At 38.0% G+C, this 19,852-nt stretch overlaps 1 protein-coding gene across 1 annotated transcript in view; it reads left to right on the top strand.

Moving 5' to 3' along the window:
- The first annotated feature begins 11,217 nt into the window (after positions 1-11,217).
- The window catches only part of mapkapk2a (MAPK activated protein kinase 2a), a 42,545-nt gene continuing 33,910 nt past the window's right edge, over positions 11,218-19,852 (top strand). The window contains exon 1 of the mRNA XM_061727635.1: positions 11,218-11,815. Coding sequence (XP_061583619.1) covers positions 11,570-11,815 — 246 coding nt within the window. The 5' untranslated portion in view covers positions 11,218-11,569. The remainder of the gene's footprint in view (positions 11,816-19,852) is intronic.

Genomic DNA, 19,852 nt, shown 5'->3' with positions numbered 1-19,852 from the left:
GTTATATCCTGTCTGATAGCTATTTGACCAAATTTGAAATGTAGCTTTACTTTGTCACCGCATTACTGCTTATCTGTTTCTTTATAGCCTCTGCAGCGCCACAGAGGTATATGGATGAAAAGGCCAGCCCATCCACCCACCGCAGACTCTCGTGCCTCTGCAGAAACCGACACGATTCAGGCTCTGTTCATGAAAGAGTGGGGGATTTCAGCAACGGTCACATGCTTTCTGCAGGGCCATAGAACAAGGCGAACACTTCATGGGTGACAGGCCAAACATGGTTTTCCTTTGTGTGCGCCTGCATGTGTAGTAAGGCTTTGTGAGCTGTCAAATACCCTTTCGTGTTTGGTGTTAACTGTGTTTGGGTGTGAAAGCGAGGCTTTTAAATTGAATGCAAAATGCATATGAGAGAGGGATGAGAACTACCCATAAATATACAGTATATGCGCCGCAGTACTAATATATTGCCATTTCCTGCAGCAGATGCATCCAAACTTCCTTTATCTCCTGCAGGTTGTGGTAGACTTTGACCTCCAGAGGCCTTTGTAGCTCAGCTGATAGGGAAAAGGACTTTCCACCCTCTGTGTCCATCCAAAAGCCTTGCAGCAGAGCTGAAAGTGTTTGCAACAAGTCAGTGGTGATTTCACAGCCTCGAAAATGACAAAAAAGGAGGGGGAGCGTGAAAAAGGGAAAGGGATCATTGAGAAAGAAGAAGCCTTTAGCCAAACTAATTATTCTTTGTGTCCTGTTATGTCACACTTCGTCGAGGTAAAACAGGTCAGCGGCAAATCACTGATAAGTAAACATTAAAACAGAGACGCTTGCCGGTGGATAAAGTGGCTCAATTGTACAGATTACCTTTTAAGCCCAGGTTCTAGGGAGAGACAAAGAACAGAACCGCAGGAGAGCATCATGAGGGGGGCTTGTGCATGTGTCTGCCTACGTGCAACAGTGGGGTGAGCCAGTTCAGCAGGTCCCATGTTGGGCGGGAGGCTTGTGAGCGTTCAGGTGCTAGAATCCTATATCAGAGCCAGTGCTGACCGTGGGTCTATATCAAGAGTCGGCTAGGATTTCAGCCCCGGGTGGAGGATAATTCTGAGAAAGAGAGGTTCTGACCAGCCTGAAATAACTGCTCCAAACTTGCCCCGACTTATGCAGACTAATGAAGAACAGGGGGAGGAGAGGAGAAATGCGACAGGGGATGCAATTTATGCCCTTGTGATTTCTTCCAGTAAAGCGATTAAAAGAAGTCCTGTGAAAAGCAGAGAGACAGCCCCGAGGCTCGTTCTGGGAAGAACCAGAGGGAAGGGGAAAAAAAAATGTCTGCATGCCAAACTGTGCAGCTCTGCGCCTAGGCCAAGCATTCCTGCGGACCAAAACAAACTTTGGGACACTGGTGCATAACTGAGACTTAGGGTATGTAAGCTGCTCTCTAGAAAAGCTGGGATGGTATGTGACACCCAAAGAAAAATCATTCATGCTGATGTAAAATGAATATTTGGATAAAAGTAGCACAAAGACAACATGTTGAATGCTGAAACTGAGGAATTTACTGTAGTTTAGTTGAAAATATTTACTCTATACACTGAACTGAATGTGATCAGGTTTTAAAACGGGACAATGATCACTAGAAACGCATCACAGCATCTCATCTCAACAGCGTTGAGTTGCAACGTCTTCTGTAGCTCTGCAGGTCGAATGTCCTCCCATTCCTGCTTGATGGGGCCTTCTTTTCCTTATTTTTCAATTCATAAGGCAGCAGAAGTTTTCACCGAGTTACACTGATGTCCGGGCTGCACGTATGTCACAATGTCTGCACGTAGAAATGTCTTGCTGAACAAATGAAGGTCTTTTAAAGACGTCTTCTGGATGTTTGAAGCCAGTTTATGGCTCATTTTAAGAATCATTTGAAAATCTTTCAAAAAAATTCTGAGCCAACAGATGGTGCAGCTCAGAGTCTCAAAAGTCTCCAAAGTTACACCCATTCAACATCCTGCAGGCCCCCAAATTAGAAAAAGTTTAAAAAAAAATACCATAAAAAATAATTTACTTTCAGTTCTTTCCAGATTGAACCCAAGAAGTGTATTTCCTTTGTTAATGTTCATCATCTTTTGCATTTCAGACCTACAAAACATTTGATAACAACAACAACAACAAAAACACTGTCATTTTGTCATTCCCTCTCAAAGCAATCTGGATTTCTGCAACAGTTTGGTTGTTATTTGGTCATATTCTTGCAGGAAAGATCACTTTTGCAGTGGAACAGTACAGAAATATTGTTGCGACTTTCATTTAAATGTTCTCCACACAGATTCCACAGGACACAAGTCAGGAGAGAAGTTAGGCCACCCATCCCCCACCCCTGCCCTCTTCTTCCTCACCCATGCATTTCTGCATTCATGCTGCCATCACAGAGGAGTAAATTACCTTTGCCGAGGATGATGACACAAAAACACACCTTTGCATAGCCAGGCTTTTGAATTTGCTGCCAATAACAGTCTGGACTGTCCTGGCCTCGTCTGGAGGACATGGTGTCGGGTTCCTCCAAAATACATATGGAATTGGGACTCATCTGATCACAGTGAACATTTGTTTCAATGTCTGATGAACCCAGATGCCTCTGAACTCTGAGATGTCGATGCTGGTTTTGATAAAAGGTCAACACAAAGCTTTAGAACGAGAATTATATAAATCCCTTCCAATATTCTTTCAAGAAACATTGTCCTTAAACATTTAATGAGTGATGCATGACAAAAGCCTCCAGCCATCTTTGCTCCTCAATGAATTTCCCTTTGAGCAACATCGACCGTGCACAAATCCTCATTATTTTCTTTAATTAGCCTCCTTATTAGCATTAAACTGCCCTCATAATCATTTTTTGGGGTGGGGGGAGTGTTGCAGACTTGAAATGCAAAATTTGATGTTTATTAACAAATGAAGCAAAGCTGACATGAAAACACATTACAACAGTTTTTGCTTGTACTGTCTGCAAAGCAAAAAAAACAGGATGAAGGTAACAATTGCTTACTTTCTTTCATGTTCTGCTGTTAAAACTTCATTTCAATTTAGGTTTGTACTTGACTTTAAATACAGGAATACTTTATTAATCCCTGAGGGGAAGTGAACTGATGTGACATGTGAGAGTAAAGCATGAACAGGCCAGGTGGCCCCCAACAAATCAGTGCGACAGACCCGTTTTTTGTGTATTATTTCAAAAACAATATCAAGTTTTGACAGATGTCGTCCTCTCTTCAGTCCATCTTACATGACCTCAGGCCCAGAGAGGGTATGAGAGTTTTCATATCTTCTTTTGCATTTATTTTTTCCTGTTTTTGTTTTCATTGCTTAGAGTTTACCCTGCATGTGTAGATACGCTGATGAACTCCGATCTCTGGCCGCGCCTTTCAGTATCGTTTTCCAATTCAGATCACAGTTACTCATTACCGATCTGCTGCCTTGTCTATGAAGTACAAAGATTTGTCTTTTCTCTCCAAAACTTTTGATAAGAATATTTCCAATCTGGACTCTTTGCTTGTGAAGTGTCACAGAGTTTGCACGTCCCACTGAATTAATCTAATCAGTTGAGAAGTTTTGTTTTTTGTTGACCCTGCTGACCTTTTGGAAGTGTTTCAGCTTCATCATTTGATACATTGACTATTAATTATTTGTTGTCTACACTATGAAACCTCAGAAACGGTTTGTAATTGATGTAATATAAGCAGTCTGGTGGATCTGATACTGAGTCGGAGTCTGCAGGCCTGTAATACTTTTCCCCGTGTGACCGCTGTAATGAACAGGTGGAACAAAGTGCCAGGGGAGAAGCTATATGTAAGCTTGGAGACTAACAAAGTAATCATAACCCTCTGGCTTGCGTTAACTCATCCTCACAAAGATGTCAAAAGTGCAAGCGACAGTTTCCAGTTTCAGCAGCATCTCTTCTTAACTTCATATGCCGTTTCAGGAGCATGTGGGCACGGAGCCATGCATAGCCATTTTGAAAGGTGTAATCTTTGTGTATACTGGGAGTCGGTGGAGACGTGATATGCTTTACTTGCATAACAGTGGGTGACAAATCTAAAATATATTTTTAGTAAATGTCTACACTCTAGTCTGTGCTGACATGGGTGTCTATCGTGTCTATAGTGTCCTTAAGATATATTATTTGATCAAAATATGCTCTTCAAATAATTTTATTGTTTTTAATTTTACAGAAAGGCAGCCTAAAGTCATCAAATATCAACACAGGGATCATTTTTTTGGATTGTAACTGTGACGATCTTTAACGTCAAAGAAGTCAAAGCTTCTTTAAGTCATCATAAAGTTCATAATGTTGCTCATAATGACGGTTTCTGGACTACAGAAGCTCCCCATTGTTGTGGTCGCATTGCATCACATATATCTTTCTGCAGGGAGAATATTAGTTTTCTCAGACAGCACAGCATCTTCACATGAAGATCATTTCACTTATTACTTGGAGCAATATGCTGTCGGTGACAAGAGGTGTGTGTATTCTCCTGTTCTGGTGCACGAGGGACTCTCAAAATCAACCTCAGCTCCATATGGATGGTGTTGAATCACACGGTGAGAATTTTAGGATTGGCCATTTTTAGGCTGCAACTCTGAGTGTCTGTTAGACACTTACGGAGCAATAACCTGCAAGATGGTACTAGTTAAAATATACCTACAAAGAAAAAAAAATCGGATATTGAAATAATTTAGGGGGTAATCTTTCTATTTGGTGACCTTTGAAAAAGTCTTGGAAATTTAACTGAGCAACCTCCACGAAACGAGGATCACCAGCAGTAGATTGACGTGTGTGAGTGAAGTCTGACGCCCCTTCTTCCTATTAATACACTGAATTACACAACGGCATGCGCTGTTTACCAGCGTGAACTGGAAAAGTGAAGGTTTGCACAATACCACATAGTATATCAACTCTGTTTACAGGAATTCAAACATATTTTTGTTCTGTTGATGAAATGCCACATTTTTTTCCCTATTTCCCTATGTCCTGTGAGAAAGTTGGTTTGATTGAAAGCGCAGAGGTGTACAAATAAACAACTGGAGAGCATTGTTTAAGAGACAGGAAAAAAAGTTAAGAAACTGAGTTCCATATAGTTATTGTGGTTCAATTGGCTGAACACAGTTCAACCCTCACAGCTGAGCAAAAGCACGACATACAAAGATTATTTAATTGTTAATACTTTGCACCATCACTGCAACAATTAATCAACAGGTGGTTCATGAAAGCCATCATAGTCAACAGTTTCACCACTGTACTCAGATTAAGCTGTTTTAAGTGAATTGCAGGAGGATCATTCATTTTCAAATATCAGGCAAGTAGCAGTCAATAATAAATAGATAAATAAATAAATAAATAAATAAATGCATTGTCCTTTTCTTAATGTGTCAGACTACGTTGTCCTGTGGGACTAAGGCCGATGGGTTTGTCATCCTCTATTGCAGTTATGTTCGTCTACTAAAAAGAAATTAGGCTCTACTGCCATCTAGTGGCAGGTGGGGATATTACGTTTACATTCCAGGCCAAAGCCATCAAGCCCAGTCAATATGGCAGTGTTTCCCAGGGTTGGGAAACACTACTTTAAAGTATTTAAGCAAAACCAAAAATTGTTTAAAGTAAAAGAGCATGGGATTACTGCGACTCCAGGGACAAACACCTTGGACAAAAAGCTTGTGATCTGTCATTCAACAGATGACGGTCGATCTCCCATGAGTCCAAGAGCTGTTTTCATCCTAATCAATTTACAGTCACACATACAGTCATGTTCAAAAATTAGAGCCCATTCTTTTTTTTCTGAGCCATCACTTATGTAACAAAAATCAAGAAATGCAGAAAAAAGAAAACGACTCATGTAGGCAATACTAACCACTCGCTTACTTCTGTCACAGGATTTAAAAGGGTTAGTTCCATCATTCTTCGATGAATTGATCATCAGTAGACTTTTATAAAAGCTGATGTCTTGAGTATTGAGGAATGTGTCAACACAATACTAAAAAGGAAAGACAAACAATGGTCTTAGAGGAGCGATTGGTGCTGCGTTTGTTTGAAATAATAATAATAATAATAATATAAAACAATCTCCATACAATTTAAAGATCAACATGCTACAGTGATAAAGATTATTCAAGAGAAAAACATTTGAAGTCTTGTCCTTCCAGTAGTGGACATTGCAGTAGATTTACCCCAAGGTTAGACCCTGCAATGTTCAGAGAGACCCCACCCCCCCAGAAACAGAAAGTGCTACATCTAGAACCTGCAGGCCTCACCGAGCATGTTAAATGATAAAGTCCATGAGGACATGTTTATGTTTATGAGGACTGAACAAGTGCAGTTTGTTTGAAAAGGCTTGTGAGGAGAAAGCCTTTAGTCTCTACAAGGAACATGGAACAACGACTGCGTTCAACAAGACTGCACCTGAACAAATCACCAAACTGGCTGAATGATGTCCTATGGAAAGATGAGACCAAAGTAGCGTTTGGCCTTAAAGCCCTGTGTCATGATTAATGAGAACCAAACGCAGCATTTCAGCAGAAACACCTAATTCCCATCGTCAAGCACAGTGGTTGAGGGGTAATGAGTGGGAGTTGTTTTGTAGCCACAAAACCTGGGTACCTAGCAGCCACTGAATGCACCATGAACTTTTCTGTATACCAGAGTACACTAGTGGAAAATGTGAGGCCAGTGGTCCAACGGCTAAAACTTTGCTGAATCTGAGTCATGCACCAGGACAATAATCTGCAACACACCAGCCAGTCCAGATCAGAATAATCAAAGTCTTAAAAAAGGCCTCGTCAAAGTCTGGACTTCAGCTCAATTGAAACGGTGCTGTGGGACCTTAAGACACGTGTGTGTAAGCAGTGCACCCCCGCCCAAAGAAAAATGGCAACAAAAACTCAAAGAAGAAGAAATGAAGCAATGCTGCAAAGAGAAGTGGAATAAATGTTTTCCATAATAATGTAAGAACCTTTGATGGACATACAGGAACCTATTAAGTCATTCGTGCTGGTTTTTCTTTCTTTCTCAATTTTGATGAAATAATGGCCTGACGTAAAAAGTTGTAGGCTGTTGCTAAGGTTGTGTTTACTCAATACTAAGACTCACTACAATCAGACACACACACACACACACACACACACACACACACACACACACACACACACACACACACACACACACACACACACACACACACACACACACACACACACACACACACACACACACACACAGGAGTTAAAGAGGCGACTATGTATTTGTGTACATGACATGCTGTGCTGATAATTATGTAAATCTGCAGTGTGCTTTTGATTATTTCTGTACGCATGTCATTGGCAATTATGATAAGGCCACATTTTACAATCATAATGAGGAAATAAAGCCGGCATTCAGACTGTCTGCTAAAGATACTTGCAGCAAATTTCATTAGAGTGATTGTAAAATGATGTAACTCTGTCATATATTTGTTTATTTGAAACTTGGAAGCTGAACATCCTTCCCATGACTGTTGTACAAGCAAACTCAATGCCCGGAATGCTTTTTTTTTTTTTTTTTAACATAAAAAGAAAACAAAAAGGATTCTGAGCTTTATAAACACATTTTTGTAGTCACACTAAAAAAGAAGTTTCATGCATACACATATGTCATTTACTACTATCAAAATATCGCTGAATTTGTCCTAAGCCATCTAAGTCACTTTTTGTACAGACTCATATCAGGCACTTTAAAACCTCATATTGTACATTTCTGTTTATAAATTTTATTTTTTATACATTTTATTTTTTATTATTATCTCTTATATATTTGTTTTTATATTTGTATTGTGTTGCACCAAACATCACAACAAATTCCTTGTGTGTGTTAACAAACTTGGCAATAAACCCTTTTCTGATTCTGATTCTGATTCTGATAACACAAACTAGGCGTAGAACAAAATAAAAAGCTGTGAGGACTCAAAAGAAATTACTCTTTTATGGCATAGCCAAGGCAAATAATCTGCCTTTAAAACAAAACCGACTACTATCACCATTTGGAAGTGCACCTGAACGATTCAGCAATATCAAAACTCTCAGCTGTAGGGCTGATTATATCACAGTTACCTAAAATCACAGTCACTTTAGGTGTGAAAAAGGGTAAAGTTTTGTACCAACAAGTATCATGAAAATGTCCCCTATGATGCTTTTGAAATCTTATGATTTCATATGCAAACTGGTGAATCATACATTTTTCTCCAATTTGAAGAACTGAAATCTGAACATTGGATTAAACCAGGTTTAGTTTCCTTATATTTGGTAATTTATCTGATTCAAAAGGAGTTTTGTGAATCAGATCATTAAAGAGACATGAAGACAGTAGCTGTTCACAAAAACTTCAAAATAAAGAAAGGACTAAAACTGGTCTGTATTTACTGTGTTATAAGTAACAAAGAATTGGAGATGTCTTTTGTCTTAAAAAAAATACTTTTCATTTCAAGGATATGGAAAAGTAAGTGTCTTTATTTGTCATTATTAGAAACCTATATTTACAGGTAAGAAATAAGGTAATTCATGTTAAATAGTTCTCCAGTTATTAAGGTGATTTTACGCATATATGTTTCATGCAAATATAAATTATATTTGCACCGACGAGCATAACTGTATAATTAACAAGGTGTTGTTTAATATGCATTTAAGACACTGAACATGTTTTATTCTCTTACTAGTCTGAATAAAAACATACGGAAGTTCCGTAAAAAGAGCACATCGGCCTAAAATTCAGTGAACTTAAAAAAATAAAAAGGTGGTTTGATGTGAATAAGTTATCATTAAATATAAGTAAAACTAAATTTTACTATTTTTGGAATTCGACCTAATCAAAGTGTACAGTCACTATTGATAATGTGGAAGTGGAAAGAGTTTTTGTTAACAAGTTTCTTGGAGTGGTTATTGACCATAAGTTGTGCTGGAAGCCTCACGACAACTTCTTAAAAAACAAAATATCAAAAACCATTGCAATTCTATGTAAATGTAAAAATATTCTAACATTCAACTCACTAAAACTCCTGTATCAATCTTTAATAAAACCATATATAACATATGGTATAGAAGTATGGGGACACACATTTAAGACAATCACAAAACCAATATTCTTACTCCAAAAAAAAAAGCAATGCGACTCATAAACAAAGTTGGATACAAGCAGCCAACCAACCAATTATTTATAGACACAAATGAGCTCAAATTCAATGAACTGGTGGACTTCAAAACTGCACAGATTATGTTCAAAATCAACAAGAACATGCTGCCAGACTGTATCCAAAACGTGTTTAATTTAAGACAAAGCCATTACAACCTCAGAGGGGAGAGCATATAGAGGAAATCAAAAATCAGAACCAACACCAAACTGAGATGCACTACAGTGGCAGCGGTGGATGGATGGAATAAGTTGGAGAGGGATTTGAAATCAAGTAGAACCTTAACCTTATTTAAAAAAATATTGAAAAGAAGGATGATTTCTCTATACCAAAGTAATGAGTAGTGATGCTTACTATGTTGATTTGGGTATTCATTTAATTGGTGATTTGATTTGATTATTCAAGGATGAAGGAAACATGTAGACTGCACCTTTTTTTTTCTTTCTTATTTCTCGAGGAATCTTTGTTATCCCCAGGCAATTTGTTTTACTGGCAGTCTTATCTCTTACTTCTTGCTTTTATTTCATTACTTTAAATAATCCTTTTGATGGTAGGCAATGAATAAGCTTTGCTTCAGCCTACAGGACTGTCTCAGAAAATTAAAATATTGTGATTTTCTGTAATGCAATTACAAAAACAAAAATGTCATACATTCTGGATTCATTACAAATCAACTGAAATATTGCGAGCCTTTTATTATTTTAATATTGCTGATCATGGTTTACAGTTTAAGAAAACTCAAATATCCTATCTAAAAAAATTTGAATATTCTGGGAATCTTAATCTTAAACTGTAAACCATAATCAGCTATATTAAAACAATAAAAGGCTTGCAATATTTCAGTTGATTTGTAATGAATCCAAAATGTATGACATTTTTGTTTTTTTAATTGCATTACAAAAAATAAAGAACTTTATCACAATATTCTAATTTCCTGAGACAGTCCTGTACACCTTTTTCGGTCTAGATGTTATTTGTATATTGGAAACTTTTTTGTAATGTTTTCTTTGAACAGTGTATTCGTTTCCTTGTTGTCATTTTTATTTTATTTTTAATTTTGTAAAAGCTATTTGGATGTTTGTCTTATTTTTATTCTTTTTGTGATGTCATGACTAACTAAACTAAACTAAAAACTAAACTAAACCACTCAACTCAAGAGCTGTATGTAACAGGCAGAGCAACCTTGAAGTAACCTGTTAGGACCCTCGTCAGAGATTAGAGCAGCTATTTCTGTCCCTCTCTCTCCTACCATCAAAACAGAGGGTCTCTTCCATTTAAGGCTGATTTATGGTTCCGCGTTACACCAACGCAGAGCATACGCCGTAAGCTACACCTTACCCTACGGCGTAGGGCCTGCGTCGATTTAACGCAGAACCATAATTCAGGTTTACGGCATGAAAAACACATGAAAAACCAACGCTTTGTTTGATTTTCGACAACCCGGTGGGTGCCAGATAAATCCCTACTTATCCCGCCAGTTTGGCGGATCATCATTCATCCCGGTGTTGTGCCAAAAAGTGATTGCCTGCCAGAATCTGATTTCTTCTAATTTCTGGCTGCAGGGGCGCGCACTGCAGCCCGTTGAGCGAGAGCACTAAAACGTCAGATTTTCAGATTATGAAGCTCAAGAATGAGATCAAGTCATATTTAGGCAGAAACAACTTTTCTTTAACTGTATTTGGCATTCAATCAATTTTTGGCAGGTGAAAATGCCTATTTTGTGTTGTAATGGTCCTTTAAAAGAGTTAAAAGCAATCCTGTGAGCTCTAGTGTTTATATTATGAAGCTCAAGAATGAGATCAAATCATATTTAGGTAGAGACAACATTTCCTTAACTGTATTTGGCCTTCAATCAATTTTTGGCAGGTAAAAATACCCATTTTCAGGGGAGAAATCAGATTCTGGCAGGCAGTCACTTTTTGGCACTAGGTCTTACATAAATTCAACACGTCTCCTTTAAGAGCCCGGAAAAAGCCAGGCATGACGTCAGGAGTAAAGCCTGCTGGGTGTCTGCCGTTCACTGGAAACTGAAGGAGCGTGCTGTCGGACTTCCCCCCGCCGCTCTGTTGTCGCTCTCTCCTTCACTGTTTTGGTCGCTTTTATTATTGTCCTCCGTCTCGACTCTTAAGGTTTCTTGTTATCTGATCGGGTAAAAAAAGCCCCCCCTCTCCCTCGGTTGAACTTGGGAGAATGTTTCCTAGAAGTTGGTGAAGCTTTTCTCCGGAGAGCCGGGCGGAGGATGGGCAGCCTCGCTAGCCGACCAGCGCAGTGCTAACGAGCTAGATTAGCATTCATTGGCTAAAGAGCGAGTGACTTTTGTCGGAGCTGTAGGAAGAGCCCGTTTCTGGTGGTGTTGTGAGGTGTTGGTGTGACTGAACATGCTGTCCAACGCCCAGAACCAGCCGCTGTTCCCCAGCCCGGCGGGCCAGCAGCAGAACCCCGGCGGCCAGCAGCAGAACCCCGCGGGCCAGTTCGTCCCCTTCCACGCCAGAGCCAACCTGCAGATCAGGAAGAACGCCATTACCGACGACTACAAGGTGACCAGCCAGGTGCTGGGCATGGGCATCAACGGCAAGGTGCTGGAGATCTTCCAGAAGAAGACCGGGGACAAGTACGCGCTGAAGGTGAGAAAAGCTGCTGCAGGAGGAGCTGACACTTGTGGAAGTGCTGTGTTATCAGAGGTGTCAAAAGTATTCACATTCATTACTCAGGTAGAAGTATAGATACTAGAGTTGAAAAATACTCCTGTAGAAGTATCAACTCAAGTTTTTTACTCAAGTATAAAAGTACTGGTTTCAAAACTACTTAAAGTATAAAAGTAAAAGTAATGTAAGGGGGAAAAAATCCATTAAGGACAAAAGCCATTTAAAATGAATGCATCTTAGTATAATGCAAATATATTAAAGAACCATATATGTGTACTATTGACCATTAACATGTGTTTCAGAGAGCAGAAGATATGATGACTAGTTGCCTATAAGTATTGTATAGGTGCAAAAAGTCAAACTTCAGAGGCATGTTATCATTTATCCTAACCTTTATTGGAATGCACAGGTGTCAAAAGTATTCACATTCATTACTCAGGTAGAAGTATAGATACTAGAGTTGAAAAATACTCCTGTAGAAGTATCAACTCAAGTTTTTTACTCAAGCAAAAGTATAAAAGTACTGGTTTCAATACTACTTAAAGTATAAAAGTAAAAGTAATGTAAGGGGGGAAAAAAGCCATTAAGGACAAAAGCCATTGAAAATGAATGTATCTTAGTATAATGCAAATATACTAAAGAACTAGGGCTGGGTATCGATTCAAATGTGAAGAATCGATCCGATTCTTAATATTCAGAATCGATTATCATGATTCGATTCGATATTGATTTGGCTTAGTGTTATTTAAAATGTTTTTTGAGCTGTTGCCTGAATTATATGACTGTGAAATAATAATTTCACAATAATTATTGTGAAATAAATAACTCAAACGGGCCTTTCAATATAATTTGAAGTGTAAAAAAGAAAGAAATTGCAACAGTTCATGCAGTAAACAAATCATTTTAGCTTATCTAATTTATTCTGTCACCACGCACACATATTGCCATGAAGCACCTGGCATTTTTCAGAAGTGTCATGACAAACTGTGTGTCCGACTACTGGGATTAAAGTTCACCTGGCGAAAATGATGAAAAAGACAAAAAAAATCGCTCTTTAGACATAAGAATCGATTTTTAGGAAGTAATATGAGAATCGATTTAGAATCGGAAAATTTATTTTTTTCAACTCAGGCCTATAAAGAACCATATATGTGTACTATTGAGCATTAACATGTGTTTCAGAGAGCAGAAGATATGATGACTAGTTGCCTATAAGTATTGTAATGGTGCAAAAAGTCAAACTTCAGAGGCATGTTATCATTTATCCTAACCTTTATTGGAATGTACGGTACATCCAAGTTTAGTTGCAGGAATCTGAGGGAACGGATGTAAGAACAAAACTGGACAAGAACATCTGAAACAACCACAACCAAATTCACTCTATCCGGATGGAGCAATTTAACTGGATAGTTTTTTTTTTAAAGGCCGAAATGAAATTGAAAATGAAAACTCCAGTGAAGTATAGACAACCAAAATTTCTACTTAAGTAAGGTAACGAAGTATTTGTACTTCGTTACTTGACACCTCTGGTTATCATGAAACACAGCAGATTGCACAACTTGCACTGCAACTTTTTTTGATCTACTAGTTTTACTTTTTATTTATTTATCCTTTATTTATCCAGGAAAGTCCCATTGAGATACAATATCTCTTCTGCCAGGGAGTCCTGGTCAAGATGGCAGCAGAAAAATAAATTCAGTTTCATATAAAAGAAAATACATACAAGGACAAGTAACTTTACAAAAAAATAAAAACATATCAAAACAAGAAACAAACGAACATAAAACATACAAGGATCAGAAAGCTAAAAAGAATTCATGACAAATAATGACACTTGATTAAAAACAATGACATTGTTCTGTGAAAACTGATTTTAACATATGTTTGAACATGTTAAGAGAAGGTAAATATTTCAAGTTGAGTATGTGTTGTAGCTCATTCCAAGCTTGCGGTGCATAAAAGGAAAAGGCTGATTTACCCAACTCTACTCGAGTGCTTGGGACCATGAGGAGAATTTTCTCTGATCTAGTGTTATAGCTACTAGAGTAATATTTTAATAAATTGGATATGTACAGAGGTAGTTTACCCAGTAATGCGTTTGCAATAAATATTAACATATGTGATTTTCTCTTTAGACTCAATGAAGTCCATTCAACCATTTGATACAAATTACAATGATGTGTACGTGCAGTCACAAACCGCAAGGCAGCATGATAGACTACATCCAGTTTTTTCAAAAGAAATGAAGATTCATGCATGTAAATTACATCACCATCACCAAAAAGGGACTTTGTACCTGTATGTATGTATGTATGTGTATATATATATATATATATATATATATATATATATATATATATATATATATATATATATATATATAATTAGGGGTGGGACGATACGGTTAACTCACGATTCAATACTGTGGCGATATGTGGCCCACGATACACGATATCTACGATATTCGATATATTGTAAGAAATTTCATTAACGATATATGTGACTGAAAAAGAAAAAATACCCATAAAAAGGAAAACGTCTGTAGTTATGCATTTATTCAATGCCAGAACTTCATACAATGTACAAAGAACGCGCATTTGTATAGAGCCTCACTGCCTCTTTGGCTTGTAAATGTAAACACTGTACAGCTGGACAAACTAAAGTGCATGAACAATAGTGCTGTGACAACTGCGTAAATCCATCCATAAATCCATAAAAGTGTGTTATAATAAAATATAGATATTTGCCGTCAGTTTATCGATTATTTATTGCGACAGAGCGCAACAATATATTGCAATATCGATTTTTTAAATTTTTTTCTCCCCCCTGTGTGTGTGTGTGTGTGTGTGTGTGTGTGTGTGTGTGTGTGTGTGTGTGTGTGTGTGTGTGTGTGTGTGTGTGTGTGTGTGTGTGTGTGTGTGTGTGTGTGTGTGTGTGTGTGTGTGTGTGTGTGTGTGTGTGTGTGTGTGTGTGTGTGTGTGTGTGTGTGTGTGTGTGTGTGTGTGTGTGTGTGTGTGTATTATTGTCTTGTTACCGATGTCAGTGATTGTTAACCCCCACCCCCTTCTGATGGGGCCAGCATTACTCAACCAAAAACATTAAATCTATGTATTTTAATTTATCTTTGATTTTTAAACAATGCAGGCAGCATGTAGGTTCTCCACCTGATCACCTCCCTCTCACTCAGGAGCCGCTTTTGTTGTGAAATAAGTTACAGTGATTTTCAATTTGGCAAAAACTTTGTTGTTTTTAAATAACTTTTGTATCCATCTGATCTACAGTCCATTTCATCTGGTAAAATACAACTATTGCTAACTTATATTGGTTGATAATCTCTCTGCTGTGGATTTAAATTGTGTTTCTCTAATGTAAACAAAAAAGCTTAGAGCTACAGCAAAGTGACACTGGTGTATCAGGAACTGCTTTCAGAGATCACTTTCATAGGTCAATGATTGATAAAGGACAAACGTCTCAATGGATATCAGCACACAGGTGACTGATGCGTGTCCACACATATTTCTAAGGGGAAAGTGTAGTCCTCTGCATGGTACAAGGGAGTTGGAGTGTTTTTGAAACCATGGACAACCGCAGTTAACTTGAATACGTGTTTTAAAAAGTATGAGTGGCATATGAAATCCTTGATTTTCAATGTACATATACTAAGATCTAAAAAAAAAAAAAACAACCACAAGATTATGAAGAAAAAAGAGAGAGGACAGGAAGGTATTATCGTCATCTTGGGTGTGCAGTGCAGGGGTGAAAAAGTGTGAATTGTTTCCAGCATGTTTATAGGATGTGATCATAGTTTGTTAAAAACGCAAAAACGACAACACAAACCAAATTATAAAAGTATAATTTTAAAACAGTTGCACTAGTATCTTTATGCTTTATTGTAAATATATGAAAGGGTCATAAAAATATCGTTTATATGGCTCCCCCTGAGATGAAACATTTAAGATAAGATAAGAAGAATTTGAGAAAACTTAAGACAACAAAATACAGTGTTGAAAGTGCAAATGCAGCAGACTGCAGCAGTACTTTGTTGTGACATACAGGTTATATAATTGCGCAACAAGGTTTGAATATTAGTCCTCCAGTCAGTGTGTATGAGTGAGTAAGTGGAGAAAAGACGTGCAGGAGTCAGACATTATTCATTCCTTTAGCAACTTCGGGGAATACGTTGTTTTTCAGGCTTGTATAGTTCACTTAATGCCTTACATCACTTGCCAGAGGAAAGTGATTAGAAATGCATATTAAAAGCTCTTGACCACCAAGAGGCCTGATGAGGTCTCCAGTTACAGTAAGATATACTGTGCCTTTTGATGATGAGCCTTTGCAGAGCCTGATGATCTAGCCTGGTACAGCTGGCATGGGTTCTGTGGCAGACCAGTTTTTTCCCCCCAACTACTCAAGGAATAAAAGTTTACGTTGTCCCTTCCCAGTGATGGTAGACGTATGTGAGGCCCAGGGGAGGTCATCAATGACGATTATCCGCCAACATTTAAAATTGGCGACACTCTCCAAAATGTAATTTTAGTTTGCGTAATTTTAATTGGTTGGCTCTGAAGAATCACTCTCCTGCTGTAAAAACAGTTTCTCGGCCATGCAGTAACTGCACCGGTAAACATGTAAGACATTCATGGGGACAGGAGTGCAAAGAGGTAGCAGAGAAGACGAAGAATTTAAATGTTTATTATATATGTTTATTATCAGAAACGGCATGAATGGCTGGTGTATTTTCCTGACACTATTTTGGACTTGCAGTTTTACAACTCAACTTTGTCACTAGATTTGATTTATTTTCAAATGCCTCTCTTCAAATATTTTTTTCCCCTCTTTCCCCAAAACATTAACTGACAACTACCACAACATCGTTTAGAAAAATGTTACTCCCTTCTCCTTTTGGACCCGTTTTTCTTTAGATGGTTCTCTTTTCCGGCACACCTGATTCTGATGAATAGATCAGCAGTTTGTCCTCAAGGTCTGTACAAGTCTGTTAATGACCTATTTGAACCAGTTGTGTTGGAGCAGTGAAACATCAAAACATCCAGGGCAGTGGAGGACAATGACTACTGGAATTGGGGAACATTTGTTAGCAAGCATCCTCAGGACTCTCCCTAAAGGGCAAGGTGTCTTTCCCCACTGGGAGAGCATGTTAATATGCTCAGTAGCTGATAGAGACGGCATCTGTGAGCTCCTTGTACACTGTTGTCGTGTGAGAGTCTGGGTATACTTAAAAACAGAAAATGTTTTCTGTCTTTCTCTCTGAATGATTACTGTACCTGTGAATTGAACTACTGTTTGATAACAAAAGTGAAAATGATCCACTGTTTGATAAAAGTGAAAATGATCCAAGTTATAGCTTTGTAGGCAAACTACCTACAGTATATTACTTTTACGTTTACTTTTACTCCTCTTCATGAACACACTGTCTGAAGTGTAGGTGAATTTGACAACTTGTAACCAGAATTCAGTTTTCCCGCCCTCGATAAGTAGCGGACTGTAACTGATGTCTGGCATGGGTGTGCATCTTGTATCCATGCACATGTAAACAGGCTTATTATTTTATGTTGCTGCCATCTGGTTACACGTACAATTTGCAAAAATGCAGAGAAAAATGTTTATATCTGCCACCACTGGCTTTTTAAAACGGTCACACTTGTGGGTTTCACCTGTCATTATGTGATTTGTATATGTTTCTGTCCCTTAGGGATAATGGTGGGTTTGACTAAAGAGTCATGGATTAATGGTGGGTTTGACTAAAGAGTCATGGATTAATGGATAAGACAGTCAACAGTGTGGGTTTGTCTTGCTAAACTAAACGAGATTGACCTTAAATGGCGCATTTGCCAAGCATCAGGGGGTGCAAAGGGGTTATAACAGATATCACAAAACATGTGGAAATTAGATCCAGGATCAATGTTAACAATGTGGTGTATTAACATGCTTTAGCAAAGTGATATGTCTTCGTAGCTCCCCATTCCTGACTAGATTGGCTCAACCTTGTGAAGTAAAGGTGTAGCATTCATTTTTAAAAATAATTCTGAAGGTATAAAGTTACTACATTACATCACTTTTAATTTCTTAAACAAAAAAAAAAAAGGGATAACTTCACAGGAAACACCAGGCAGCTCAAGCTGTAGCAGTGGCCGGCGAAGAGCAGCACATACTCGTCTGAAGCGGCGGTGCAGACAAATGGCGGAATGTCACAGGCCTGTCACCAAATTCATTGTGAAAGATTTAGTATTCTTCAATGTTGTGCAATCTAGTTGGTTTAGGTAAAACAGCCTTTTCCTAGCTGTGCATATTTTAATATCCTCTGTGTTATATAACATTTTTGAGCAGATTCATGGTTAAGGGATACTGTTCCCTTTTCTGGGTACAGGGCACTGTACATCAGTTAACAAGTTGATTTTCTTAAATTACAGGGGTTGGGGTACTTTTGGTTGAGCCAAAGAAGATTAAAAAGAGATGCTGGAATTCTCTTTTACCCAAATCCTGTTCACGTTTATTAACTTATGGCCGTCATTAGTAAGCTTCTTTTTCTCTCTCCCTCTTTGTTTTTTCCTTACATATTTTTATTTTTTTGTCAGCTTCTGAGAAGCATAACGTAGTAAAATGTTGTTGTCTTTTTGGAATTGAAGTATGTTTTTCATCCTATAGCTTTAACTTTTGTTCCAAGTAAATAGGGATACGTATTTGAGGGCTGTGTGTGTGTGTATGGATACAAGTATATGTATATGAATAAGATCCTAATAATAGCCATCTTTAGTGGGCGGTCCTTCTGGGCAAGGCTTTTAGCCAAGGATTTCTTTTAATACATAGATATTAAAAATAGAGAAGAACGAGTTGTACTCATGTTTGTTTTTTGTTATGGAACTGGATCCAACCTAGTATATGAACAAATTTGGAAATTAATCTAATTGATATATATATATATATTTTTTTAATTTATTTATTTTTAATACTACTTGTCTGTTGCCTTGCTGTTTTTTTTTTTCTTTTTTAATGCACTAAACTATGCAAGTTTGTATTTACATTTTCTAGTATAGAGAGAAGGGAAAACAAAAGACTCACTTTTATGACAAACTATGCACTAATAAGGACTGTAATGTGTGGTATCTGATTTTGAACACATGTTCTCAAAACGCCTATTAGCAAACCACTTGGTCCTCTCAGAGGAGGACGGCGGCATGGCACTGCTTCTTGACTGGTGTTGAATGTTACACCAGGTTCTAATTCTTTCTCCTACAAGGTCTGTTTAATCTGGTCTTATCAAGGACGTGAACATTTGTGCTTACGTTTTTATTTCCAGCAAGCCTTTGAACTTGCTCATAGGTGGCACTGATTGCGCTGGAATTGGTCTTGAATGTGTGGGGAATTAAAGGAGGGGCTAAAATGACTGTGTGCTTTAGCAACGTGCCATTGAAGGACGTCATACACATGAACATTTCTCACAAACACAGAATGCTGCCCAGACCTATGGCCCGTTTGTTTTGTTCCGATTCAGGGGCTAAATCGATACGGTTGTTTAGTTTTTCATTTGTGGGGTTTGTGTTCACAAGGCAACCGTCTGTAGCGGTTCAAAGCTGTTAACAAATGACATGCGTGAACCAACTGTTCTCTCATAGGTCAGAAATGAACGCGGAAGGAGTTTCCTCTTCCGTACCCCGGGAAAAACAACAATGGTTATAAAGCCCCTTTCGCAAAGCGCAGACCGCCGCCGGCGATCCCATTTATTGTGTATGTGGTACGTAGGGATGGGAATTGATAAGATTTTTTCGATTCCGATTCCATTTTCGATTCTGCTTAACGATTCGATTCTTTATCGATTCTCTTATCGATTCTCATTTCGAAAAAAGGAGAAGAAACAATTTTAGTATCAACTTTGTTTTAATAAAACAAAGTTGATACTAAAATTGTTTCTTTGTTTCTATTTCTTTGTTTCTCTGATCTTTTTTGTTCAAAGATATAAAACTTTTATATCTTTGAACAAAAAAAATATAAGTGAGGTCT

This window comes from Cololabis saira, chromosome 8, assembly GCF_033807715.1.
Source record: "Cololabis saira isolate AMF1-May2022 chromosome 8, fColSai1.1, whole genome shotgun sequence".
NCBI classification, from domain to species: Eukaryota; Metazoa; Chordata; class Actinopteri; order Beloniformes; family Belonidae; genus Cololabis; species Cololabis saira.
Note: the sequence above shows the minus strand (reverse complement) of the source record. Positions and strands in the feature narration are given on the sequence as shown.